Source organism: Penicillium cataractarum, assembly GCF_028827025.1.
Source record: "Penicillium cataractarum strain IBT 29864 chromosome Unknown utg000007l, whole genome shotgun sequence".
Taxonomy (NCBI): Eukaryota; Fungi; Ascomycota; class Eurotiomycetes; order Eurotiales; family Aspergillaceae; genus Penicillium; species Penicillium cataractarum.
In genome coordinates, this window is record NW_026622743.1 from 1,394,762 (window position 1) to 1,421,534 (window position 26,773).

The 26,773-nt window shown below is 45.5% G+C and overlaps 4 protein-coding genes across 4 annotated transcripts; 1 reads left to right on the forward strand and 3 right to left on the reverse strand.

Annotated features, from left to right (window-relative positions):
* Window positions 1–4,350: 4,350 nt before the first annotated feature.
* Window positions 4,351–7,101, reverse strand: N7496_008157 (uncharacterized protein; the record flags this gene model as incomplete). The annotated part of the gene is made up of 5 exons (XM_056701076.1): window positions 4,351–4,925; window positions 4,984–5,048; window positions 5,109–5,728; window positions 5,793–6,503; window positions 6,565–7,101. The coding sequence occupies 5 exons, from the start codon at window positions 7,099–7,101 to the stop codon at window positions 4,351–4,353; spliced, it is 2,508 nt and encodes an 835-aa protein (XP_056553139.1).
* A 2,484-nt stretch (window positions 7,102–9,585) lies between these two features.
* Window positions 9,586–10,454, reverse strand: N7496_008158 (cupredoxin domain-containing protein; the record flags this gene model as incomplete). The annotated part of the gene is made up of 3 exons (XM_056701077.1): window positions 9,586–9,910; window positions 9,972–10,072; window positions 10,122–10,454. 3 exons carry the CDS (start codon window positions 10,452–10,454, stop codon window positions 9,586–9,588), a joined length of 759 nt encoding a protein of 252 aa, XP_056553140.1.
* Window positions 10,455–15,231: 4,777 nt separating this feature from the next.
* On the forward strand, window positions 15,232–16,245 carry N7496_008159 (uncharacterized protein; the record flags this gene model as incomplete). Its single annotated transcript, XM_056701078.1, has 1 exon — window positions 15,232–16,245. The coding sequence occupies one exon, from the start codon at window positions 15,232–15,234 to the stop codon at window positions 16,243–16,245; it is 1,014 nt and encodes a 337-aa protein (XP_056553141.1).
* Window positions 16,246–19,371: 3,126 nt separating this feature from the next.
* On the reverse strand, window positions 19,372–21,562 carry N7496_008160 (kinase-like domain-containing protein; the record flags this gene model as incomplete). The annotated part of the gene is made up of 5 exons (XM_056701079.1): window positions 19,372–19,557; window positions 19,613–19,752; window positions 20,639–20,899; window positions 20,956–21,287; window positions 21,345–21,562. Coding segments are annotated over 5 exons (1,137 nt in total), but the record flags the coding sequence as incomplete, so codon positions are not given.
* Window positions 21,563–26,773: the final 5,211 nt, after the last annotated feature.

Sequence of the window (26,773 nt, forward strand, 5' to 3'; positions counted from 1 at the left end):
AGATGCACGTATTTCCCTCAAAGTCTAAAGAACGTACCTGCTAGCGTAGGGGTTGAAGGAAAACCAGCACTAGATTCTCCTCGTACTACGTCTCTGATTTTTGTGTTCTCCTTTTCTACGCCTGTATGCGGTTCTCCTACGCAGAGATTTGTACTAAAGATTAGACTTGGTCTGCATTCTTATACTGCGATGGCTGTGAGTACGTCAAGATGACTCTGCGCATCTATCTTACGCCCGAAGTACACGAAATTTGATCAAGACTAGGATAGTCAAGGGATTTAAAAGTGACACTGCTGTTGTTTCTGTTTCTTGATGAGGAATGCTGAGTGGATATAAGGGCAATAATTCCAATCAATGTAATAATTCATAGAAATTTCTAACCCAGAGATACTAGGTAGAGGGTCCTAGACGGTTATGTCTTTGTAAATAGATGAAAAGGAGACGATGTAGAGTCTGATGTCGTGACTTACTCGCATCCATAACAAAGGTTTAGGTGGATCGGAATAGCAACACGAACATCTATTTTTAGAGATCATTAGCTACATGCAATTAATCCTGTTCTTAAACATGTGTAGCGTAGTAAAGAATTGCTTTTATTGAAAATGATTACTTGTAGCAATTGGTACCAAATTATTGTTCTAAGTTCCATGTTGTAGACTGAAGTACATCGGATGAGTCGCATGCAAGTATTCTCTATTCGGAACAACTCCTAGGCAGTATCTCGGCGACGATATTAGTAGATGCATCACACTCTACCATCAACTAGCAGAGTACCTCACCCCCAAGTTACCCGGCAGAACCAGAAATAGCATGCTCATCGATCTCACCACCAAGCGTTGAATACTGTTTATGCATACATAAGTTTCTTTTCTGCATTACGAGTTTATGCATTCTGCCTAAACTCCGACAGATCTTTATACTATACACTAATACTCGCGTACGTGGTAGATTTCGCCTATTAATTCTTAATAGTTATAGTAGCTACCTTATACCCTAATTCGACAGAATCTATACAGAAAACGATATTATACTACTCTATATAACTACGCACTCTTCGTATCTTTTACAATCTCTAGATATTAGCTATTTTACGGTGCTAAAGCGTGTATACGGTCGCTTTATGAGCGATCTTACCCGTGTGGGATATAACTATACCGATAAGCTTGATTTCATAGAGGACTACTAACGCGCTCGATTAGAAGCTGTCAACATGTGGATGTTGTGGGGTCACATGACAAAGGACCCACTCATATAACCCCTCTCTATATCTAGATCTTCTTCTATAAGATCTACCAGATTGATCCTCAACGATCTCGCTTGTAATTGCCTACCTAGGCGGGAGACTCTCAACACTCCTGATTCTGTTGATCTTTTACCATGCTTCCTAAGATATAAATACCGCCCTATCTCCTAGTTAAATTGAATCAAGTTTATCATCCCTTTTCATCTCTCTTCTTGATCAGCGATACTCTTCCACAATCTTGGTTCTTCTATAAGAACGCAAGACCGACATACTCATTCTTGAGTCCTACCACAATCGTGGTACTTCTTCTCTCTAAGAAGTGCGCACCACCTTTATACTCAGTATTGAGTTCTACCCCTTTATGTACATACTGTCTTCTTATGTGCATCACCACGACTTTATGGTCACCGCCTAAAGTCCGACAGAAGCCTTTATACCGAGTACTATTCAAAATAGCTTCGTCGCTACCGGTCTAAATCTAATTAACCTAGAGAGGGTCCTTTTAAAGCTAAATATCTCTCTACGAACGCCTACACTACTAAGTAGCCAACTAAGAAGTAGATCTAGTTAATTCACACCAAAAACGCCCATAACCGTCACTCAGCTATTCAAGCAAGCTTCTCTATTAAAGATATACTAGACCGGCGGTCGTATACCCCTCTAAGCCTAATCAAGACCGTGGTAGATTAGATGATTAAGGGTAATTATCTATCCTTATATAGCGCTATATTACTCACGTAAGAGAACGCCAATCTACGAGTAGCGAATAAGAAGAAGCGCCAGAAACGTAACCGGTCGCATAGACTAATACCCTATTGTCGGACTCAAGGCGGTGACCATAAAGTCGTGATTATACACACAAGACGATAGTGTGTATAAGGATTGGTAAATACTCAATGTGGTATCTGAATACACGGTTATGAGTCTATCGGTCGTGCGTACTAGCAGAAGTACCACGATTGTGGAAGAGTACCACCGATCTAGAAGAGAGATCACAAAGGATGATAAACTTAATTCAATTTAGTTAGGAAACATAGCAGTATTTATATCTTAGAAACATGGTAAAAGATCACATAAGAAAGGATAGAGAATTGGAGTGTTAGATAGTCTCCTGCCTAGATAGGCAATTCAGTGCGAGTATGCAATTCAATGCGAGATCGTTGAGGATCAATCTGATAGATCTTATAAAGAAGATCTAGATGTAGAGAGGGGTTATATAAGTGGGTCCTTCGTCATGTGACCCCACAACATCCATATGTTGACACCTATAATGGTGGTCTATCGGTTAAAGAAGGTCTACTACTAGCTGAATGAGGTGGTATCGCATACGTAGGGCAAATTGCCTATTCAGGCAGATCCTCCACGTACTAGGGCACCTCCGAGGTATAGTGGGTGTGGGGGAATTAGGCATAGGATCAATTATTGTAAGAATCGTTCTCAATAAAAAATTGTATGGGTGTTGATGGAGATAATCGATTTTGAAATTCTACACTGTGGTAGGGTGATCCGGTCGGCCGGGAATTACGTTAGTTAACTAACCCGCTTATCTAGCCTCCCGTCTTGCATTAGACAAGTGATTTCAGAAGCTATAGATTCTATCGCTCTATACTTTTGCCACAAGGAGGTCTTTTTTCACTTTTTATACTGGGTTTGGATGGTTGGAGCGGAGTGAGGAAAGTTGAAGTCACGGAGAGTTGCGAGAGGACGTACTAATTGAGACCTGAGGAATGACTAAAATCACGATGAGTCTGCAGACAAAACAAATACTTTTCCTGACCTTCGCCATGATATGTTCTTCCAAATCCGCCGATAGCCATCCGCGCCGCATTTACGGCTTTGAATTGCATATAGAAAGCTTCGTAAATGCACTAATCAACATCGAAAGTGCTTACGTTGGAGGCATCCTGGGCTAGATTCATGGATACGGAAGTATCAAATTACGACATGTTTCTGGTTAGCGGCTTAGTCAAGTATAAGAGTATAACGTAGTTCCCGCCCGTCCGGATCACCCGCCCGTCCGGATCACCACCTCCAGAATCGCGTATTCCTACTTACCTACCAACTTCAACCACCTACCATGACACCAATTCGCCCTGAATCCCGGCAGAAAGCTGCCAGTCAAGAGGGCAAGATCTTATTAGCCCTTTCCGATTTGAAAGAGGGACGCATCAATTCAATTCGCGCAGCAGCAAAGCTATACGAGCTACCGTACACTACCCTTCATGCGCGTACTGAAGGTCGAATCTCACGCGTGGATAAGCGCCCAACTGGCCATAAATTAACCCAATTAGAAGAGGATTCGCTTACTCAATGGATACTCTCTATGGATTCGCGTGGTGCATCCCCTAGACCGGCTACTGTGGGAGAAATAGCTAATATCCTACTAGCCGCGCGCGGTAATTATCCTCCTCCTACTGTTAGCAAGAATTGGCCGTCGTCCTTTATTAAACGCCGCGATGAGCTTCAATCTCGTTTCTCTCGAAGATACGACTACCAAAGAGCCCTAAACGAAGATCCGAAATCGATTCGGCAGTAGTTCGCGACCGTACAGAGTGTGATTAATAAGAACGGTATATAACCAGAGGATATCTACAACTTTGATAAGATAGGCTTTGTAATGGGCCTTATATCTTCGCAGAAAGTAGTCATAAGAGCTAAATACTACGGTCGGAGATCTCTTCTACAACCAGGAAATCGTGAATGGGTTACTACGATCGAAGCAATCTGCGCAGATGGCTATTCACTTTAGGCCTCTGCACGGGACCGGAAAGACCGCACCCAAGACCGCATTAGACCGCACCGCGCGGTCTTTGGTCCCAGACCTTGAGACCGCTGGGCGGTCCTACATTTTTAGGGACCGCACCACTGCGGTTTGGTGCGGTCCTGCGGTCCTGCAAACAAGCAAAACATCTTAGACCCAAGGTATGCATAATTTATGTAGAAGTCGCCTGTATTTTTGAGTATTCTGCTTTCAAATGATATTTAATTTTATATAATTCTGAGGTAGGAGTAAAGAATAATTCTTTGTTTGGTGTCTGTTGATTTCTACCGAAAAAGCGAGGATTGACTGATTTCCTTATGAATAGCTTATGTGGTTCTTGTTTCTATTAAAGATATACAAAATCCTCATCCTGTCTCAAGCGCTTTGGAACACGCCCAGATGAACGCCTCTGAGTAGTCCTCCCTTCTTCTAAGTGGCTATTATCAGGCAGGGGAACCTCATCATCATCATCGTCAAGTTCAAATAGCTGATCCGGGGTAGCCCTTCTCTTTCCAAGCGCTCGCGCACTAGGAAGTTGGATAGTTTCGGCAGAATCTTCAGTAGTGGATAGGTCTTCCTCGTTATCACTAATTGGATCAAATTGTTCCTCTTTCTTCTGGGCGTCCTTCTGCTCTTTCTTTGCTTGCTTCTCTTGCGTAGAAAGATACTCATCAACTAGGGCAAGCTGCTCTGACTCCACGTCAAATTTTGTTGTACACATAAACAACATCAATTCCTTGATTGTCTGCGGTTTCAGTGAGCCCCGGCGATAATGGCAGATATCACGCGCAGAGTTAAATAACCGCTCAACGCCAGAACCACTGGCTGGTGTTGTAAGGATGTCTCGAGCAAGGCTTGCCAGAATAGGATATTCATTTTGGTGTTCTTTCCAGAAAACGAGAGGGGTTGCTTCGACAGTACCTAGTGAGGGTGGTATAAGAGAAGGAGTATATAAGAAGAGGTATATAGATTAACTTACTACTTCTAAGATACCGTGTAAGCTCATCTGGAGCCGTCACGTTTGACTGAAGAGATACAGTAGGTCTCAGAAGGATATCAATGTCAGAGACGTCTTGAATTGTGGGCTAGAGAGTTGATGTAGACTGTGCCTCTTCGTAGCGCTGCCGGTAAGGCTGAATGTAAGCCTCTAGCGACTGCTTATAGCGAGGCCCCCAGTGAGGTTCCCATTCAGATGTTGTGAAGAACTCTAGCTTGTTCCGTGGTCCTAGGATAGTCGCAATTGCATAGAGATCACCAGGAATATCATCAGTCTTTCCATAATACTCTGTAAGCTTATCGCGCGCACGGTCAAGCGCGGACTTCATCACTCTCTTCCAACCAACCTTCTTTCGCGCTAGCTGCACTTTCGCCTTATCAATATGTGTGAATAGGGCGTTATAGATACCAAAGACGTTATGGATAGTCACGTCTGTAGTTGCCGAAAGAGACGAAGTGAATTTGAAGAAGGGATAAGTGATTGACAGAAGATAGTCAACTTGTCGCCATTCATCTCTGTCTATCTTTACATCAGCGAGGTTGAATTGGACACAGAAGTCATCAAAGGCAGACTGTAATCGCCGGGCACGCCTGAGCATGAGGAACGTCGAATTCCATCGTGTCCGAACATCTTGTATAGGCATAAGCTTAGGCTCTTTCGTCTGAAGCCTTATGAAGCTCTCGCGGCGCTGGGGACTTTTGTTGATGTAGACTGCTACCTTCCGAACCTAGAATATAGTGCGAGTTAGTAAAGAAAGAGAGATAATAGTAAGAGATTAGAGAGAGCTAGACCTTGTTCAGAGTATCCACGATCTTTCTATTCTCTTGCCGAGCTATATGCCCTTTCTCGGTCCATTCAATCTCTTCCCTCTCGTTTCCTGGGTTCGCGTCCATCTGACCAAGGAGCTCCTTCAAACTGAGCTGTATAACATGTGCAATACATGGTATACGAATAACCGGTATACTACTAGGTAGCTGTAGGGATTCGACGACCTCTTGAAGGCTACCGAGTAATGTTCCGTTATTAGATGCGTTATCAGTAGTAATAGTTAACACCCTCTCAGTAATCCGATGCTTCTCAAGAAGGTCAAGCAGGACAGTGCTTAGATAGGCCCCCGTATGTGAGCCCTGTAGAGGTTCAAAGCCAAGCAAGAGCTCTCGGTAATTCCACTCTTGGTCAATGAAATAGCCCGTTATTGCCATAAAAGCTTGGCGAAATGGTGAGGTCCAGCAATCTAATGCAATAGAGAGCTTAGCACTATTAGGAAGCTTCTGTAGAAGAGTATACTGGCGTTCTTCCACGATCTCTTGAAGATGACGGCGGACTGTGGTTGCAGTTGGGATTTCGGGGAAGCAGGGAGCAAGCCGGGCCATCTCAAGAAGGGCGCGAAATTCAGGATGCTCAATAAGCTGGAAGGGTAGCCGCGAGGCAGCAATAAAGGTAATTAACCTTTCCATCCAAGCTTGCGGCGTAAATGATGCTTTACGAGACGACAGATATGCCTAGAAGGGGTATTTTATAAGATTAGTAATAATTAGAAAAAGGTAGACTGATTATCTATACCCCGTTCTTGATAGCCTTCCTAATATCTTGCGACTGAGTCGGTCCTCTCCGACAGGCACCTACTTGCGAATAATGCCTATTCATAGTAGATGTTCCCCGGCGCTTATCGGCAGGATGGGCAAGGATATGGTCGTAATTCTTGCATATTACCTTAGGAGACCCATCCTGGATAGTAGCGACCTGGTAGAAGTGGTCCCAACATTCTGCATTGCGTCTACCCTCAAAGATATTCCGTTTTATCTTACTTCCATACTCCGTCTTTAACCACCAGACGATGAAATCCTCATTCGCCATTTCTGTCCAGAGGATATAGTTTTTCCTTTTAGGAGGACCAACGCGTTCGAGTGTTTCTGGGATAACAGGAGGAATCGCCGGTCGGAGTAAGTTCACGTTAGGAGTAGAAGTTGGCGTTTCGCGCCCGTCGAGGTTAAACAGCCTATCAGATGTGAAGAAGGAGAAAGTATCTCGTGGATTATCCTCAAAAGCCGATGAGGGATACTGATCAGAGAACTGAGAGGAGGCCTGACTCTGTAACATTTTGACGAAATGAGTATAGGATAGGACGGGGGAGGTAAAGGACTTAAGGAGATACCTGCTAAAATATTTCCGTCTACTAGAAAAAGCTAAATAAAGGATTTTCTCTAGGAGAAAGCTATAGGCATGATTTAGATAGATCAAATTGAATTGTAATAGTGATTAGGCAGTAGGCTCCACTTTACTATAATCCGATAGGATAAGGGCTACGAAGACCGCAGAAGACCGTATAGAACCGCAGGAAAAACCGCGATAGACCGCATAGAGGGCTGCAAAGACCGCAGAAGACCGCATAGACAGCTAGTAGGAAATACTATGATTGACCGCAGAGGACCGCAGAGAACCATGAGGAGGACCGCACAGGACCGAAAAGGACCGCTAGAAGGCCCATATAATAGTATAATCCTCCTTTTCTTTCTAAGTCTACACTTCATATCAGAGAAACCAATTTTGAAAAGAGATTATTATGATATATTAGTAGTAGAATATAGAATTTCAAGATAAATAGTTAACTAGAGAATCTAAGCTCTCTGATAATACCCTTAATACCTATTTTAGCTGTATGTAGGGGGTTATGTACACTCAACGAAGAAGTCTCAGATGAAGATAGGGTCAGGTACTGATATCGAAATATATATTTCTTACCTCATACACCTAGCCAGCAATAATTATTACTAAACCTCTCTATTAGAACTTAGAAATATACTAGTACTGGCAGGTCTAGGTATTTTAAATAGTAGATTTTCTATATACGAGTATATTTCATCTGTTTTCATAGTGGCTGATGCTGAAATACAGTAAATGTTTATGAAGGGACCAAAACAGTGTTTAATAACAGTAATTAAATGGGATGAATCATCAATTTATGTAGCCGAAAAGAGAAGGTCTTGGTAGAATTATGCAATTGCGGTTCACCGTGGTGAAGACCGCAAGGGACCGCGGTTCACTATGGTGCGGTCTCAACCCCCGAATTCGAGACCGCAAGACCGTGCGGTCCGGTCCGCGGTCCTCGACCTAAGGACCAAGACCGCACCATGCAGAGGCCTAATTCACTTCCGCTATGTATAATCTTCAAAGGCAAAGTAGCTATTGCAGGATGGTTTAACGAAAACCTACCGAAAGACTGGCGAATCGAAGTCTTAAAGAATAGCTAGACTACCGATGAGATTGGCCTACGCTAGCTAGAAAAGCACTTTATCCCACACACGAATTCGCGCGTACGTAGGCGATTTCGACTATTGATTCTTGATGGCCATGGTAGCTATCTTACACCCCAATTCGACCGAATCTACGCAGAAAACGATATTATACCGCTTTATATGCCTACGCATTCATCGCATCTACTACAGCCACTAGATATTGGGTGTTTTGTAGTACTAAAGCGCGCGTACGGTCGCTTCGTGAGCGATCTTGCGCGTAGAGGATATAACTATATCGACAAGCACGATTTCTTAGTGGATTACCAGCACGCGCGGCTCGAAGCGTTCCAATCAACCAATCCTACTATTAAAAATAGCTTCGCAGCTAGTGGTCTAGTACCATTAGACCCCGAGAGAGTGCTTAACAAGCTTAATATCTCTCTACGAACTCCGACACCACTAAGCAGCCGGCCAAGCAGCAGATCTAGCGAATTCACACCATAAACGCCTAGAACCGCTGCTCAGCTATTCAAGCAAGCTTCTATGTTAAAAGATCTACTAAAACGGCGGTCAAATAGCCCTCCGAGCCCATCAAAAGAGATCCTAGACCAGATGATCAAGGGGTTCCAGCTAGCGCTACATAGCGGTGCTTTACTAGCAGAGGATAATGCGAATCTGCGTATAGCGAGTGAGAAGATGGTCAAGAAGCGCAATCGGTCAACTAGGAGGATACCTTGCGCAGAGGGTTTAACCATTGAAGAGGCTATACAGCTAGCTGAGCAGCTAAACCAGCCAGAGGAAGATAATGGGGTAGATTCGCATGCAGAGGTTGAATTACCTAGTCAGCTAATTATGCCAGCAAAGAGGGCACCACCTAGGTGTAGTGGGTGCAGTGAGATTGGCCACAGGATTAATGTATGTAAAAATCGCTATATCTAATTAAATTGATGGATGTTGGTTGAGATAATCGATTTTGAAATATTCTAATGGGTGTAGGTGATCCGGACGGGCGGGAACTACGTTATGATTTGTATATTTTGGTAGTGGACAACCAAGCAGGCAAGTTTATAAAGTAAATAAAGCAGCTAAATTAAGCATTAGATTCGAACTACATAGTACTAGCAATATGCAAGTTGGACTAAACATGAATTTTTCGGGCAATGACCAAGGCTCGTCAAAGGAGAGGAGCTAATGTCTGCGTCTAGAGTAAATTATTGCAGACCCCAGTTTTATGACTGGGTACCTCAGCACGGGCGTAAAAATTTCCCTTTTTATATGGATCGGATACCTTCATGCAGTATCTGACTTTCACCAATCCAGCACTTCAGGAATGACGCTGAAGCTGACCCTACATAAGGAACATAACCATTACCAAGGTAAGTATGGCCAAGACATTGAGACCAATTAAATCGTGTAGATTATTTGCCGTATTTGTGGTGCTAGGGCCGGAGCCACCTGTGCTGGTCTGTGTCCCGCTACCAGGAGACGTGCTGCTAGTTGTATTCATACTGCTGGTTGCTGGCGGACCGCTTGTGGCAGTCTCACTGCTAGAGGTTGTGGTAATCTGACCAGTGCTCGGCGTACCAAGAATGCCACCTTGGGCCGTGGCTGGTACACTCTGACCATTTGCACTAGAAGCTGCTGACTTGAATGAATCCAGCGCATCTGAGCCACTAATGTTGAGGAGAGAATTAGTTAGTGTTTCTAATACTTTGTGGCTACTGATATACTTACGACGGATTAATCACACCAACCATGCCAGCTTGACAATGTCCAACTTGGCCGCAGTAGAACCAGATCGAATTTGTATCATTAACAGTCAATGACCAGACAGGCTAAACCATCAGAAAGTTATAAAGCCCGAAACGATGCTCACGAACTTACCTTTCCGTTATCAGCAGATGCCATAAATCCGCTGAAGAAGCCAGTATCACTTATAGGATGACAAGGGTTATTAAATGCGGCCTGAGCAATTGAGTGATCGCCTGGATAGAAATGGAACTCGACTACGCCTCCCGCAGGGACGTGGACGGTATCAGGATCAAAGGTAAAACCACTTTTACCAACGTCAACTGATCGGGTGGTGTTTGAAGCTGAACCACTCTCTGTTGAGCTCGCAGTGGCTGTAGTAGTGTCGCTAGAAGCTCTTCCTCCATACTGGGCACCAATGAGAGGGAGGCACAGAAGGGAAAAGGTGTACAAGGATACTTTGATCATTACTGCCACTCAATTAGATGAGAAAATAATAGAGGTAAAGGTCTGCGTAGGAAGCCAAGCGCTTAGTTTCAAAGTATATTACCAGGGAATAGGTTTCATTTATGTAGCTTAAGCTACGGTTTACTTGAAGTACAATGAAATTCCCAAAGTTTTTTGATGAAGGTTTGGAGGCTGTAGCATAGCCACGGCATCATCAGCATAAGAAAGCTACACCGAGAGTTTAGGTAGGTGATTACTTAAAATAGAGAATGCGGTTCGCCTCCATGTTTAATAAACCACAGAAAAACACAACATGGCTTCTACTATCCCCAGAAAACCAGTCCTACAAACCGATTATTCGGGATAATATTTTGACATAGTTAACTAACCATGGCTTGCCATCCTGCCTGGTGCGGGGCAGCTGACTAAGATCGAATCATCTTCCCGACTTGGGGTGGAACTTGAAACAGGTTCTGATCAGAGTGTGGTACGAAGATGGTCTAGACCGCGATGTTGTCAAATGATAAAAGTGATTGGTGAGTCTCGCTGTCTTGTGATATAGTTTTTAATGAATGCAATAGCCGCACATTTTTCAAATATTTCTGGGTAAATTGATAGACTGCTCTAACTGCCATCGTTGGGTACTGTTTAGCAAGTCATGACGCCTAGAGTCAATCGTTTCGGCAACCCTGGCCGCTCTAGACCACAGAACACTTGTAGAATCCCTGTCCAGATACGGTGGAGGAGCGGAGATACCGTGTAATACATATTTGCCGAGATATCACAACAAGCGGGTATAGCTCAAGTCGTTCTCTTGACGGCCAGCGGTACGGTACACACAACCCTTGCTCCGCAATGGCGAGGAAATACGTTTGTTTCTGTCTTTTTACATCCATTTTTGCCCTTGCCCAGTTACAAACATTTGTGCCTCCCGGGCAAAATAGGATCACTTATACTGTCAATATACCCCAAGACACCGCGTCTTCAGGCTATGGGCCGATCTTTTTCCAACTGAAGTCCACAGACGAGCTTCAGTGGTTTGCCTGGGGCCAGGGCTCTCGAATGCAAGGAGCGAATATATTTATTGTCTACGCGTCTAGCGACGGCAATAATGTTACAGTCTCTCCGCGACTCGGTGTGGAGCATACTATGCCACTGTATAACCCCGAAGCTCGATTATCAGTCTTAAATGGCAGTGGGATTAGTAATGGAGTTATGACTGCAAACATCCGATGCGATAGCTGTATCACCTGGCCCGGTGGAAGTGAAGATCTGAGCAGTTCATCAAGTACATGGGTTTGGGCGGCGAAATATGGGAGCCCACTCAACACAAACAGCTTAACGACATATATCAACATACACGACGTTGAGGGGATTGCAGCTATAGACCTACAACAAGCAACCGGTGGTACTTCTGATAACCCGTTTGCCACCTCGAACAATATGATCCCCTCGACTTCATCGTATCCGATTTCCACTGTTAGCACTGGGTCGGTTGAAAACCGCAGGAAGGCCCATGCTATTATTATGATTCTTGTCTTTGTTATATTTTTCCCTTCGTTTGCTCTAATGCTTCATATTATTCCGTATTCGAAGATTGTCTATTTCCATGCTCTCTTCCAGCTTTTCACTCTTGCTTTGGCTATTGCCGGGTTTGGAATTGGGATCTCAATGGCAAGAAGTCTTGGTTTCATACGAATGTATCATCCAATTATCGGGATGGTGACCGTCCCCTGCCTTGTCCTTTTTCAGCCCGCGATGGGCTTTCTTCAACACAGGTATTTTCACAAAACTGGAGGCAAGAGTGTATTTGCTTACCTGCATCGGTGGCTTGGTCGCTGTCTCATAATTCTTGGCATTATTAACGCTGGTCTAGGGTTTCGCTTAACAGGCATCGGCCTTTCAATCGCTCCTCTTGGGGCAGTTATCGCATATAGCGTGGCTGCTGGAATCATCGGGGTAGGGTACGTTTTAATTGTTGTGCTTTTGCCTCTCAAGAAACGCAGAACATCCCATTCTTCGTAGTTCCTAGGCGCTATACCTCAGGTGGTGGGAATAAGGCATTGGGTGTTCAGAATAGCGTCGGATACAAGTCTGCGGCTTTTTAATTCTTTCTATGTGATATAATATATTCTATCGTGCTCCTCTATCGTGCCCTCCCATTCGGTAGCGATAGGCGCCCGTTCTTCTACTCTCACCTGGCTTGAATTCCTGTGCGCCAGTTCACGACCATGAGAAAGTGCGGTGGCTTCTCGAATTGGCTCTTCAAAGAAAATAAACAGTTCCTCTTCATGAATCATGAGCAGGCGCAAGAGGGAAGCAGACGGATCAAAGCTGTATACTCTTCTGAAAGGTTATACTGGGAAAGCATATGTCATATGGATGAAGATATAGGGGTACAAACAAACGCCAAGTCAGAATGTGGAACGGGAGATCCCTTAGTTTCATTATCTGATCTCTTGATCCATATACATAATGCATCCTAAAGGTGGGCGGCCACCAAGGAATCCTGGCTAGCTCTTCCAGAAGAATAAAAACGTCGATTAATTCGATTTGAATGGATAGTGTACATCGCTTGCTCGGCTAAAGAATTCCCCTTCAATCGTGGTCATTTGCATTAGAACGAGCTATTCGTTTCTGCTGCCCTTGGGCTTTGGTCAGAATCTTCACTGCGTCCTTGGAGAAGAGATGACCAAGACCAGACCAGACGGTTGTAACGATAACGGTGAATCTATTGCTAGGTCAGCTGACTAGGATTAAGTTCAGGCTACCCACAAAGAAAGATGAGACTGGAACGTAGGCGAGAAAGGAGGGTGGGAGAGAAAGAAGGTTTAGCCGGGTGGCTACGTCAGTTCTTCGGGAGTGTTCAGGGCATTCGGGTGAAGAATAGACAGCCTTCAGGATGTTCAGGTGAAGCGGCCTGAAGAACCTGAAGAGTAAATCGGCCAGGGACGATTTCTGAACCAATGACCAAAAAAACATACAACAGCCAGGATTCGCATGTGGTCACCCACCATACTACTAACTGGCCGGCGTGTGGCTTAAGTACGGCTGAGCGGACGGGAAGCCCTGTTTTCCACACCCTATGGTCGTATGTGCTAAGTGTCCCATTAGCATAAATCATATTGGTTAATAATATTCAATACAATACATGAATGCCGCGTCTGCGTCGCAGGACTGGAAACTCATGCAACGAATTTCCGACGCACTGGGCAAAGACTAACGTTACCTAGCTCGCTCCGTAATGCAAAAACTCATTTGAACTTGCTGAAAGGCAAGGTGCTTTTAGAATAATTTTATATTGTATTGTAATCACTACGGTAACAATTGGTATTTAATAAAATATATATGGATTATCACCAATATCCATAGGGCTGGCTTATAAAAAGCTGATACTAGGTATTTAGACGCTTGGGACAACCTAAAATGCTATTCAACTAGTTAACTATGAACTAGTTATATCATTAGTTCCGTTGACTACCTTATACTCAACGGCAACTCCATATAGATATCGCTTGAAAATCTTAATAGGCATATATTTTAGATCAAAAACATGTGGAAAATATCCACCACATAATTAAGTCAATTTTTGATGCTTAGAACTCCTTTTTGCCCCAATCTCCATTGATAACGTAGCCTCTGTCGACAGGTTTCTCTCAAGCCCACACGTTGTATCAGGTTGCTCAGCTCTCGGTTCAGGAATACGGTCTTGAAAAGGACGTTTTGTACGAGCCTCCGTAGAACAAAAAGGCGATCAGTTTAACATTTTGCAAATTTCGACTGGATTTTCTCAATGGGTTGGAAGTGATAAGCTCCGACAGTATATTGGATGGAAAGCTCGACGGCCTTTATTTACTGGGGGCCTGAAAGCCTGTCGGCTATGCATGAAGTAGCAGTGTATAGTTAAAAATTTTCCTAAAAGATGGCACTGTTAAAATAAGTGTGATGATACCTGGGGTAAACATCCGTCGATCAATTTCCGGTAATTGTCACCGGATGAGCAGGAGAGTATTCAGCTGGGGCAATACGATCAGCACATATATCTCCCAGCTAGGGTATACTTGAAAAGTATTCGATAGAGCTGGTTTCCATGTGATTCCAATGTAGTTGACTGACCGCCAGACCAACAATTTCTCCCCTTTCCTTTGTTCTTTCCCCTCTTCTCTAAGAAATCGTTTTCCCTTGTGCTTTCTTTCCCTCTGAGGCAATCAATTCACCCTACTTCGAACGGATTTGTCTATTGCTAAAAACTGGTTCTTCAGAACGACTTGCCCTCGCAGGCAAAAAGAACTCGTACTAGTAAACCGAAAGCACGTACTGGCTGTATAACGTGCAAGTGAGATAATACTATCATCAATCTGCCGATCAAATTTTAATCGGAACGTGTATTAGAGCCAGACATATCAAATGTGATGAGAGCAAGCCTACTTGTGATAGGTATGTCAATACGTGTGGGCTACGAATGAATCTTCTAATACCAGGAGCTGAATTCAGATGCAAGAGCGCTGGTCGAACATGTGGGGGTTATGCGTCGCTTGATCGGTTCCCCGCGAAGCTTAGGAGCCTAGCGCCGGCGCTAGCAGTCAAACAGCCGCACTCTCTTGGATCATCCAACTCGTGGAAAGGAACGGAAAATACACACTGTTTGAAGCTAAGGGATTCTCAGTATTCCCCTTTGACTCCGTTAGTGGACACCAGTCAAACCAACCTAACTTTCCAAGAGCGCTGGTTTCTGGACTTTTTCCGCCATGTCACAGCACAAACCAACGCGACTTATTTTAATAAAGCATTTTGGGGCATGCTCGTCCATCAAGCAAGCGAGATTCAGCCTGCTGTTCGCTATGCTGTCGTCGGCATAGGTTCTCTGCATTGGAGCGGCATGAAGAACACTAATGCCACAGCTGCTTGTCAAATGCCATCATTCTCCCTTCGACAATGCAACAAAGCACATGAGCATCTGCAACAAAACCTTGCGGCTGATATCTCACGACGGCCACGTATGGAAACAGTCTTAATTTCCTGCGCCATCATGTTAGCATTCGCATTTAGCCAGGGTGATGCTCGTGCGGGTGGTTGTCATCTGCGTGCAGGCTATGCACTCTTACATGAATGGCAAAGAGTTCAAATGGATAAAAGCCCAATTGGCGCGGTTGCCCTCGAAAGTTTCTACCAAGTCTACTTGGATTGGCCGCCTCTCATGGGAACTGAGGCTGATTTGAAGGACTTTTCTTACCCCCTTCAGCTCGCCACGGAGTACCAAATGGATGTACTCATCGAGACACCGGAAGAAGCATGCGGCATATTGCTCATCCTCGGATGGTTGGTTTTGCAGATGATGCCTGGGCCGCCTACAAATATGTCTGTCGATAGTGCCCCTTTCTCAGTCTTGGAAAAGCTCCAGCATTGGAAATCCTTGATTCTACAGAGAGGTCATAATCTATCCCAAGCAAGGCGAGATACTATTGCGATTCTTGATATTTGGAGCGAGGTCATTCTTATCAAAGGGCTCACCGACAACCGACTGGAAGAGGGAGAGACGAGATATGACGACTATTCATCCCATTTCCAGCGGACAGTTCAACAGGGCAAGAAGATTTTGGCTCAGCGGTCTTTGAGAAGCTCTTGGGCCGCGTCAGGAACTGTGGCACCGCTGTTTTTTTGCGCATTTAAATGCCGCGATTGGGCTATTAGACGAGAGGCCCTAGACCTGCTGAGTGGACAGAGCAGTGAACAAGGGATTTGGTCAATATCTAAGACTTCCTTGGTTCTGGATCGTCTGATTAAGATAGAGTCCGAAGGCTACCAACCTTGAGAAACAATCCCGGAGTCTGCTCGAATCGACGGTGTCCGTGTTGAATTTTTATCAGGGGAGAAACAGGTGCGATTTTGCTATCGCCAACAAGCTCCCTGGGGGCTGCAGGGCAATAAATATGGATCCTGTGCATGGAATAGTGAGATAATTCTTTATTAAGGTGACTGAATGTGCTCTCATTACCATCAGCGAAGAGGTCAAGGACCAACTCTCATTGGTGTTTGACGATCTCCCGTGTTTGGTTGTTTCGGTCTCTATCAATTTTTGTAGAGCTATATGGAGCATGAGCCACTCTACTAATTTCAAAATTCGTGAGCTATTCCATGCTCAGATTGAGGCATTCCACATTTCCTGTGCAAGAGTCACAACTGCGATTTCACGCCCGGGTTTAGTGAAAGAGGGCATGGGCCCTGACGGAGGTATGTGTATCCATGGGTAACTAAAGGTTTAAAATGGAGAGTGCACGAGGCTGATCAAACCTGACCGCTACAAAAGATAAAATTGTCCACTCACTTCGATTGTGGCTCGTCCCTAGTGATCATGTCATCGCTGGTCTTGTTCAATCCGCTCCACTTTACGCTCGTCAACGGGAGTAGATGACCTGCCGGTGGCTGACTCCTTACCTCAAGCAATGGCATGATGACCAGTACACCCAAATTCACATAACTGGCCGTTTGGGCTCGGGGAAGAGTATTTTATCCTCGGCATTCTGGACCACTTGTCTGACTTTGTCGGTATCCACCAGTGTGTATATAAGCTTTTAGCATTCTTCCATATGTCAGCTTCTAATTCAGAACTACTGCAGTCTTCCAGATCACGTCAGAGGGGGTCATGTGTTCCATTGCTCGCTCGCTGCTTTGTCAGATATTTGACACATTTGTAGGCAATGCCCCACTCTTATCTATGCTGAGCAACTCATTCGACAGCAGCAGGATGATTTCCTACTGAGTTGACTATGAACACCTCTTATGGGACACACTCGAACGAACGTTGGCATGTTCTGTACCCGAATTCGATCGAATCGCCATCGTCGTGGATGGTGTTGATGAGGCTTTGTGCGACGATGGAAATTTGCTGCGAAAGCTCGTATCTATTCTACCAGAGGCGCCAACTGTGAAGCTAATTACCTTCGGTATACAGAAGCTCCCGGAAGCAGATGGCCAGGCCCTTGTGGAGGTCACGAGCGATGTGACTTTGGACGATATATCTCAAGTCGTCTGAAGCAGATTGCAATACGCAAAGCCTGTCAAAGAATTACCGAGAATCAAACAGGACACTATCTTTCAAGATATTGCCAAAGCCCCGGAAGGCTCTTTCCTGTGGGCAAATCTTGCCGCAAAGCACATCAGGTCTTAGGAAAACTACGATCAGCTTCGCACGGCCATAGATACCCTTGCCACTCTCAAGCCCAGTGTCACCGACCTGGTGCTTCGAGCGCTTCAAGGAGAGGATGTTAGCCTGGAGGCCAAACGGATACTTCTATGGCTAGCTATCGCTCAGCGTCCCTTACATCTGCGAGAGATAAAAATTTTGGCCTCTATCCTGATTGACGAGAAAACAGTTCGTGACACAGGCCTCGACATCCTCGTGACCCTCAAACCTGTCAAAAATTTGGTTCATGTTGATGACAGCCGAGTGTTTATTCGGCATAGTATGATCAGAGACGCAGTGATTGATCCTCAGAAGAAGGGTGAATACCATTACAGGGGATGCATTCAGCAAGTGTGGGTCTCCGGGCAAGATGTTGCCAGCCATATTTTGAGAATGGATAGGTACCTGCGATCCCTCTCGCATTTTGATTTCCACAAGGAGATCAGGCCGTGAATGTTGAATTTATGCTAGTTGCAAAACCAAGGAGGTGAACATGACAGATATGCTAGCTGCTATTGTTCACCGAATCCAACCACAGGCTTCTTGCCGATGCCCTCACAGAAAACTATGAACTATGATCCAATAAGATGCTTAACTTTGCGTGCGAATCAAAGGATTATTTGGGTTTAATCTATTCAATATGAATGGATGATGATGATCTATAACCACTGTACTAGCCCTACCAAACCTTCATAACAATTCGATTCTCACACAATAAATTCAGCCTGGGTAACGTCGATCAGCCACTCAGTTTAAGCACTCTTGTTATCAATGAGGTTGGAAAGATAAATTCCCGTCTCTGAATCCGGTTGAAATGAAAGGCCCTGGCGAAACCGGCGAGGTTGAGAAAAATCTGAATCCGTGATTGCGATCTGAGCTTAGCGAAGGCTATAGAGCGGCTGGTGGGATAGAGGTCGGGCAAGTTAAAGCCTTGTAGCGCGCCCTTGAGGAATTGGCTGGAACACGACCTCCGATACACACCTCTTTCTCCGCTCCTGGAACTTCCTCTCCTTTCTACTTAAAGTACATCTTCTTGCCAAGCAAAAGCTCTTCCCAATACTCGATAAGATGCTCCGGCAGGGTCGACGACGGAAGTGTCTCCTTGCTGGCAGTGGGCTGAGTGTCTGCAGGATCTCCGTTATTGGATGGTGAAAAGATATGGCTGTAAATTTATGGGAAAGAGATAGAGGCGCGGTGTAGTCAGGGGGTTTCTAGGTTAAAAGGAAACTTCACGAGGCGGGGTGAACCCCCGGCGCGGCAAGCTAAGCAGCCTGATGGCCAAGGACAACCTAACCTGGCATCATTAGATTTTTGATCGGTGATTATCGGGTGAACATTTCTACCATTGAGGTCTCGGGTATTTGGTAATGTATGCAGGTACATAGAAAATATATTTAATCCCAGTGGATAGCTCAGCAAAGTTCTCTAAAGACCAAATATTTCCCCTTAAATAACCCAAAGCTTGGCTTTTCTCTGTGCGCAAGGTGAGCTAGACCATAGAAGCCAGAGACTTTGCATGGGCTATCTGCGGAGCTTCTCGACGGGGCTTCTTTCAACTAGGTGTTCGATCTCCGTCTTTCTGAGGATCTGGTTGTTGGCGGCCCGAAGGACGTAGAGTGAACTTCTCAACATGTATCTATCTAATATCTAGTGAATATGAGACGGTCATGCTACCGCGTTGTTTGTTACAAAGCCACTAATTAAGTCGCGGTGTGTGGGTTTCTTTTTCAACTGTCGCGCTGCAGCCATTTCAAATTATGGAGACCTTAACCAAGGGTCAGACAATAACTCTTTCGCAGTAGGTCGATCTTCGGGTCGCCACTGCAGTATTTTCCGTATGAAACGGAGGAAATTCTCTTGCCGTTCGCCCTCCAGATTGCTTTCAATGTCCTCCAAAGACGTAAGACGAATTTCAGCAAGGCCCTTCCACTTTCCTATTCTCTAAGAGTCAGAAACACAGACTGGGAATAAAGGGACGAGAGCGTGGTGAGCTTACCGCTACTATCAAAAAATTATTTACTAATTTACTTTTCTCAAGCATCTCACGTGGCGGCGACCCTGGATACGCAATCATTTCGGTAGGATGGTGACTATCTGAGTGTCGTTTGTTTATATCCCGGGCGTAGAAAAGATGGCCTTGCTCGAATAGAACCTAGGCCTACATAAAGAATGTTTAGATGAAAAAACAAATATATGTGTAATATTAATATATATAGGGGATTGGTATAGCGACCCCCCCCCTGTCATATGGTGACTCCCCCCTGCCTGAATTCTTAGGCTTTCAGGCATCAAGGCAAACATTTTGTCTTGTTTGCTCACGGAATAATATTCTTCCACGCTCCCGCTCTCACCGCCCTCACCGCTTTCTACCACTATCTCACCATCTTCCTCACCGCCCTCACCGCCCTCACCGCCCACCCCCAAGATCCACCACCACCACCAAGTCCTCCGCAACCACCACCAATCTTTCTTTCTTCGCGTAGGCGTGGTGGGCGTAGTAGCCCTTCGCGAGAGGATTCGGAAGATGCGGAGGATTCGGAGGTTCTGGCAGAGGATTCTGCAGAGGATGAAGAATCCACTATCACCCGGGCAACCAGGAGATCTGCCAGGTCCACCAGGCCTACGCAGCAAGGCAACTAGGACTGGTTATACTACTGATTGTAGTACTTATTAGATTTGTATGAATTTGATGTAGATTTCTCTGTCAAAAACGAGCATTTAACGGTAGATTACATGGTGGATTTACTATGTAAACTAGAAAGGTAGACTGTAGAGACCAAAGTGGCAGGGTGATGGTGGGTCATGGGCAGAAAGGGTGGCAGAAAGGGTGGCAGAATTTAGGCGGAGAGGGAGTACTGGCAGAACTTTTGGCAGAAAAAAAATTGGTAGCCTTGATGCCTTAAAGCCTAAAGATTCAGGCAGGGGGGTCACAATATGACAGGGGGGGGGTCGCTATACCAATCCCCTATATATACCACGACTGCAAGGTTCTAAATATCTATCTTTTTATTCCAGGGTATACGAAGTAGTATCTCCGGAGCCCGATATATAAACGGCTGTACATCATCGTAATATGTACCTGACTCTGACCTAAAGCGAGCCTCGCCGAAGTCTGAGAGTACGGGACGTCCATGTTTTTTTGGAATACCTAACTTTCGAGAATGATAGATTGCTCGATCCCCGACCACTTTGCGTGGACTTGGATTTGATATCTCGGCCTGCTCAAAGTCAATGAGAATCGACTCATCTTCGATGTTGAGCATAATGTTCTTTTCTTGTATATCTTTTGTTATATGTTAGCATAGGCCGTTTCAAAATAAAACATCGAGGGACACTAACCAGTGTGGACCACGTGAGCCTCGGTATGTAGGAAATCTAGCGTAAGGAGGATATGGATGATGGTGGGTTTAAGAAGGTCTTCTGGAAAAACCTTTCGTGGGCACCGATTCCGGAGTTCAAAGAGACTTATGCCTAAGGGCGGGTGGACAAGATACTGGTAGAAATGGGAGCCATCGGTTGAACTGAGCTGGAACTTGTCCAACACGGTTCGCACGAGAACAGTACCAGTGTGGCAAGATTTGAGGCCTTTCAGGTGTTCGTAAACCTTAATTTCTCGTTCAGCATGAGTGGAGTCGCGTTCATATAATTTCAAGGTAAAGTAAACGTCCTCTCTGTACCTATTAGTTCCTATTTCCCCCTGCGATTCGCAATCATAGGACCTTCCTTACTCTAGATCTCTGCAAAGCCATACGGTTGAATATCCGCCATAGCCCAGTTTTCCAACCACTTGATACTTTGTATGAAAGATATCGCCGATCTTGACAGGAAAAAAGTTATCTTTAGAATACCATGCTAGTTTTTCCTCCTCCACCTTGTCCGTTGGGTCGAGAAGGGGGCCAGGTGGAAACTGTCGGGCTGGCGATGGGAGCCGTCGGAAAAAGGGAGGCCTAAGGACCCTAAGTATCTTCGTTTTATGGTGCTCTAGTCAGTCCAGATGCAGTGCAAAATTTATTGCGTTGCGTTGGAAAGGCAAGGTGTAATATGATACCCCAACGCGTGGTCAATGGTAGGTCACATCCCGGGTTGCTGGGGTGACTAAGCCATGTCATACCTAGCCCGTGGAGGTCTACCTATAAGTTCCATAGCTAGGTACCCCGGTGGAAGGCAGCTAGGTAACAATCCATTGGGTAATTGGCATCCATGAGATTTTCTCTGTGAATATCACGCTTAGGTTTTGTCCCTGGACCGCGGAAGCATAACTGTTGAAGTCTAAAAGTATCAAGACTTGATATCCATGTCGTTGTTACAATACTATGCTGTTCGGGAATGGTTATATATCGTTGATGTAGGAAGTAAGTAATAGAAATCTAGCGAACATTGCGCTAATAGTCTCTGAGGCTGAGATACCTAGACTGTTCTTAGCTGTCAGAAGTCTTCTATAGCTCTGTAAAGTCGCGTCAATGTCGCTGAAAATCTGTACCTCGCGCATTGCATCATCCACAATGTCGCGACAGCGGCATATTTGATCCATTATTTCAAATGGCCTTCGGCTATTCACTACAGAGTGCTTTTTACGAAAATCATTAGTACACATAGATTAGCCGAATCGAGTACACTACGAACTACGAAGAATATCTCAGTGCAGAGCCTCAATTTACAAGCAGATTCATATGAAGCCACAGCCTACGATTCAATTCAAACCCGGCATACTCCCGCTCGTACAACACTATAAGCATGCCTCTCCAAACTTTCGAGTCCTACGACTGCCAAGAGCGAGTAGAGCGCGCAACTACCTAGTCGCCCATGCACAAACCGCGCCTAACCACGGGATGCATAGCACTATTCCACTGCACGCCATACGCAGTGTAGTCAGAGCCAAGGAAATAGGTTAAAGCATAGTCAACCCGCCAACATCCGCCAGACGCGGTCAGCAGACCCATGCGATTATCTGCAACACGTCGATCGGAAGGTATTAGCTATTTGGCCGCATGGCGCGTGACCAAGAGGAATGTTCGGGACGGAACGGCGGTATACGGGGCATAGTACTGTAAATAGTATGTAGCTGGAAATCCCCTCGCATACCAGAGTAGAGCCATGTTGATCCCGCTCCCGCGCGCATCCGACTGGGGTATGTATCTGTTGACCTCATCGCGCGGGAGAGGAATGTGGATCTAGTGGAAGCCACGAGCTACCTAGTTGTGCCATGAGGCTCGAGTATTAGGTAAGGTTTGCTAGGTAGGTACTTAAGTTATTCAGGATGAGCTGCATTATGTACGGATTAGAGTTGGAGTTGTGGCACGGCAGGTAGATGCATAGTATTATGAACAACCGAGGCCGAGAGCACGTGGGTTGGGTTATCTATGCAGTATGGTAATGCGCTTTCCAGAAAAAAGAGAAACATATTGTGTCTCTACATCGTATAATGTTGATTTATTGATCAACCTCGGAACATTCGAAGACCCTGACCCGCAAGCAGAAAGCGGAGTCTGGGATCATGGGACCAAAAGAACAGAGAACCACAAGGAAGCATAGTGTACGATAAGGCTGATGGCATAACGAAAAAAATCCAAAATTGTGCATGGAACACGGGCCCACCATAACGTGACGGATCTATGGTCGGCGTCGGAGTTCGGGGCTTCCGATCTGCGAGACTGCAAAAGTCAGCGACTGTCAGAAAACCTTGTTTAGGTTTGTCCGTCTCCGTTATTCCCGTCTCCGAGAAGATGATCGCCCGAGGACCGGAAGGACTGGGTTTGTGCATTTCTTCAATGTTGAGTCATGCGATAGGTACAATAGTTAGTGGAGGGTCGCCGTTTACATGAGAATATTGAATTGTACCTTGATCTTGTTTCATTATCTAGCAGATCATTCTGTTCCACATGTACAGATGGATATCCTAGGATCCATTGAGCCGCTTAGGTAAGGCAGTCGGGTCTCAATGAGGTTTGTGCATTGAACGGTCTTCATCAATGCATTTGAGTCTCCACTAGTTAATTCACTGTCAGGGCTTTCTGGCTGGCAGGTCCAGATTTCCTGGTCCCTGCTTGGCTTCTAAATACTCAGGAAAAATCTTTGTGTCCTGTTTGTTAGCATAGCTTTGTGCAGAGACATTGTTATGCTGCTTAGAGTACCGCCTTCCTAGTATGGTGTCCTCCAATTGTGCAAAAATGAATTTACCGGCAGAATCCCAGAGCCTCGGCCCAACCGACCCACAACTAACAGTGTAGAACCAGAAGAATGAACAATCAAAACAATATTTAATATTTGTCTGTATTCATCAAACCAGCTATAAGACATCTTATCAGACATCATCACGCATATCACCGCTCACCATGTTGACATTATCAAATTCCTATCTCGGCCAGCCCAGAAAATAACCGACAAGCCCAGTTGACATCATCGACCTGTCAGTGTGGATCGGCCTCGGAGGATCACAACAAAATCGCCGAGCGGATCCCCCCAAAAAAATCTAAAATTTTTTTCTGATCTCCCATCAAAATTGAGTCCACTTCTTATTTGTACTAACTGAGCTGGGCAATCTGCTCGGACGAATCCGAATCCCGCAGCTGAGGTGACTGTTGCTTACCGTCTAATTATTGGCCCAGGCTAATCTGTTGGTCAGTCAAGACACATGCGACACACGCTGTGTAGCGTGTTGTCTGCAAGTCCGCGCATGGCATTACTAACTCCGTTGCGCGGCTGAAGTCATCTATCACCGAGGGCGGACGTGGCGGCTTCTAGACCTGTGGATGGAGTCTATCTGTGATGCTTCTCGTTTCGAAGTACTGTTCTGGAACGATGATGATGTAGCCGGATTTATTAGAAAGCACGTTGTAAGACTGTATAAACTCCCCATCTATTCTCCCAGAGCGTGGTTGACGTTGGTCCGCACGTTTCGGCCGGAGATCCAATAACGAGACTCTGTCATGCTCGTACTTACCAGAGAGGAAAATCGTATTCGCGACCGATAGTCATCATAGGGCTGTTGGTCCAAGACCTGCTGGTGGGGGCTTAGGTAACGTTGGGCTGGAAAGGGAATCCACTGCGACGACCGCCGCAAACCGCAGAGAATCTTGCAAAGCCACACGTTAGGCTACTTTGGACTTTTCTACGGAGTCTCTCCTGGGTCTAGCGTGGCTTCTGGACGCCCCATAGCGAAGCTGAGCCGCCTATTTTTCTCCCTACGTTTCATGTTTCGTGGCATTCCACACTGAGACATAGCCATGATTCACCAGCCTTGGCTCTAGCCCTGCCTTTCTGTGACGGTCGCTAGATCGCGACAGAAGGAGTAAGTTTTCTGTAATGGCCCCCACCCATGAGAATGGCGGGGATGCCTGTTTTCTGCCTTACCTGACTCCGCCATGTCTCTTGAGGCTGCGGTCTGCAAGGAGGAGTACGTGGTCCAGCGAGAAGCGAAGATGACTAGGGACAGGGGTCGATGGACTAGAAGGTGCAGTACGGTACAGCATGTCTGTCAATTGTTGCTCTCCGCAGCAACAGCCCACGTCAAGCTGCAGCCTGTTGTCTGGGGAAGATGCCAAGGCCAATAATCGAGGTGCCTTGTGAAGGGACTATTTCCTTGGGGAGGTCTTTGCTTTTTTTTTTTTACAGCCGCATTGGGGTCATGCCAATACGGATTACGAAGAAAGTGGTCCGTGAGCTCTTGATTATCAATGGTCTGCGGATGTACATCCAGTACTTATCGATAGAGTATGGAGTACGACGTCAGAAGCAAATAGAAGTATTCTATGGAGCTAGGAGGATACGAGCGATAACCGTTAGAAGAGAACCGTGGGGCGAAGCATTATGGACCTTCACGATATACCATATTCGATCAACAAAATAATTGTGATTATGATCTGGACCGCCCCCATGCGGAATGCGAGGGATACCTAATTGGGCAAGTGAAGACTGGTTGCCGTGAGAGATAAGAGTAGTCATGATGATGATGATGATGATGGAGCCAAAGGTTATTACCGCGAAAAAAGGTAAAGTTATGTAGTCATGAATAATAATTGCGGGGGGGCAGCTTTAACGCCGGTTACTCGTGACGCGCGATGATCCTAGTGATGGAATCATGGATGAGGTGATTGAGTTGATTGATAATAGAGCCATCACCAACCATGATTGGAAATCATCATGCTGAGTCAAAGCAGATAACCTTGGGCGCTGGGCTGAAAGTGACCAACGAGAGAGTGTCAACTCAGATCAATTCGCTGGAAAGGGAATAGAGTTGATTCCCCGGACATAACGTAAGGCAGAGCCAAAAAGCGATAGTCATGTTGAATAATCGGCAAGTTTATTCCGTAGAGCCGTGGGACAAGAAGGCGATGGAAAAGGCTGGTCATACCCGGAGAAGGGCGTAACTACGAGCCGGTCGGTCATAAACGCCCTGATCCTCCGGGAAGACATTGGTCATCCGCTAGTGGGGCTCAGGGTCTTGGAAAATTGGCGAAAAACGGACTTAACCGGGGTGAGTCACTATACATCATTTTTTGAGACGAAATAGGCTTGTGTTCGGACAAAAGTTCGGGGTTTATAGCTACTGACAAGTAGAATGTGTACAATTAGTACGAGGATTAAGAATTGGTAGGAAAGAACAATATTATACTGTATGTACAGAGATGCGGTGTAGACTGTGTTCTACTGTAGGCATGGCATCCCTGCGTAGAAAAGGGAAAAAAAAAAAAAGAAAAAACACCAATTAATCAGCGGACCTTTCGGGCTCGGGGGATCCACCAAGTGCGATGCGCATAAACTCGGTGGGGATCTTTCGCCCTCCGATCGGGTGCCGGACTTTAGCAAAACGGATACACGGGAGAAAAAAAAAAATAAGAATTAGAATTATCAGCATAATCATCAGGCTCCAAGCATTTTATTTTATAATCATCTTTCCCTCCCCCCCCCCATCCTCCGTTTTTCATGTTACCACTATATCACATCCATCAAACACACGGACATCCACAACAGGAAACTATATACAGTCTATACGACGATAATTCCATCACCACGACGACCTGGATCTACCGGATCGACCTGAGCTTATCCCCTGCGAGGATCTTAAAACTAGTCCTCACCGCCTCGTGACTGAGTCACCCATCTTGGCAGAACGAGTCATCCCTCTGAGCTCATAAGTACCTCAGCTGCCACCACCGCC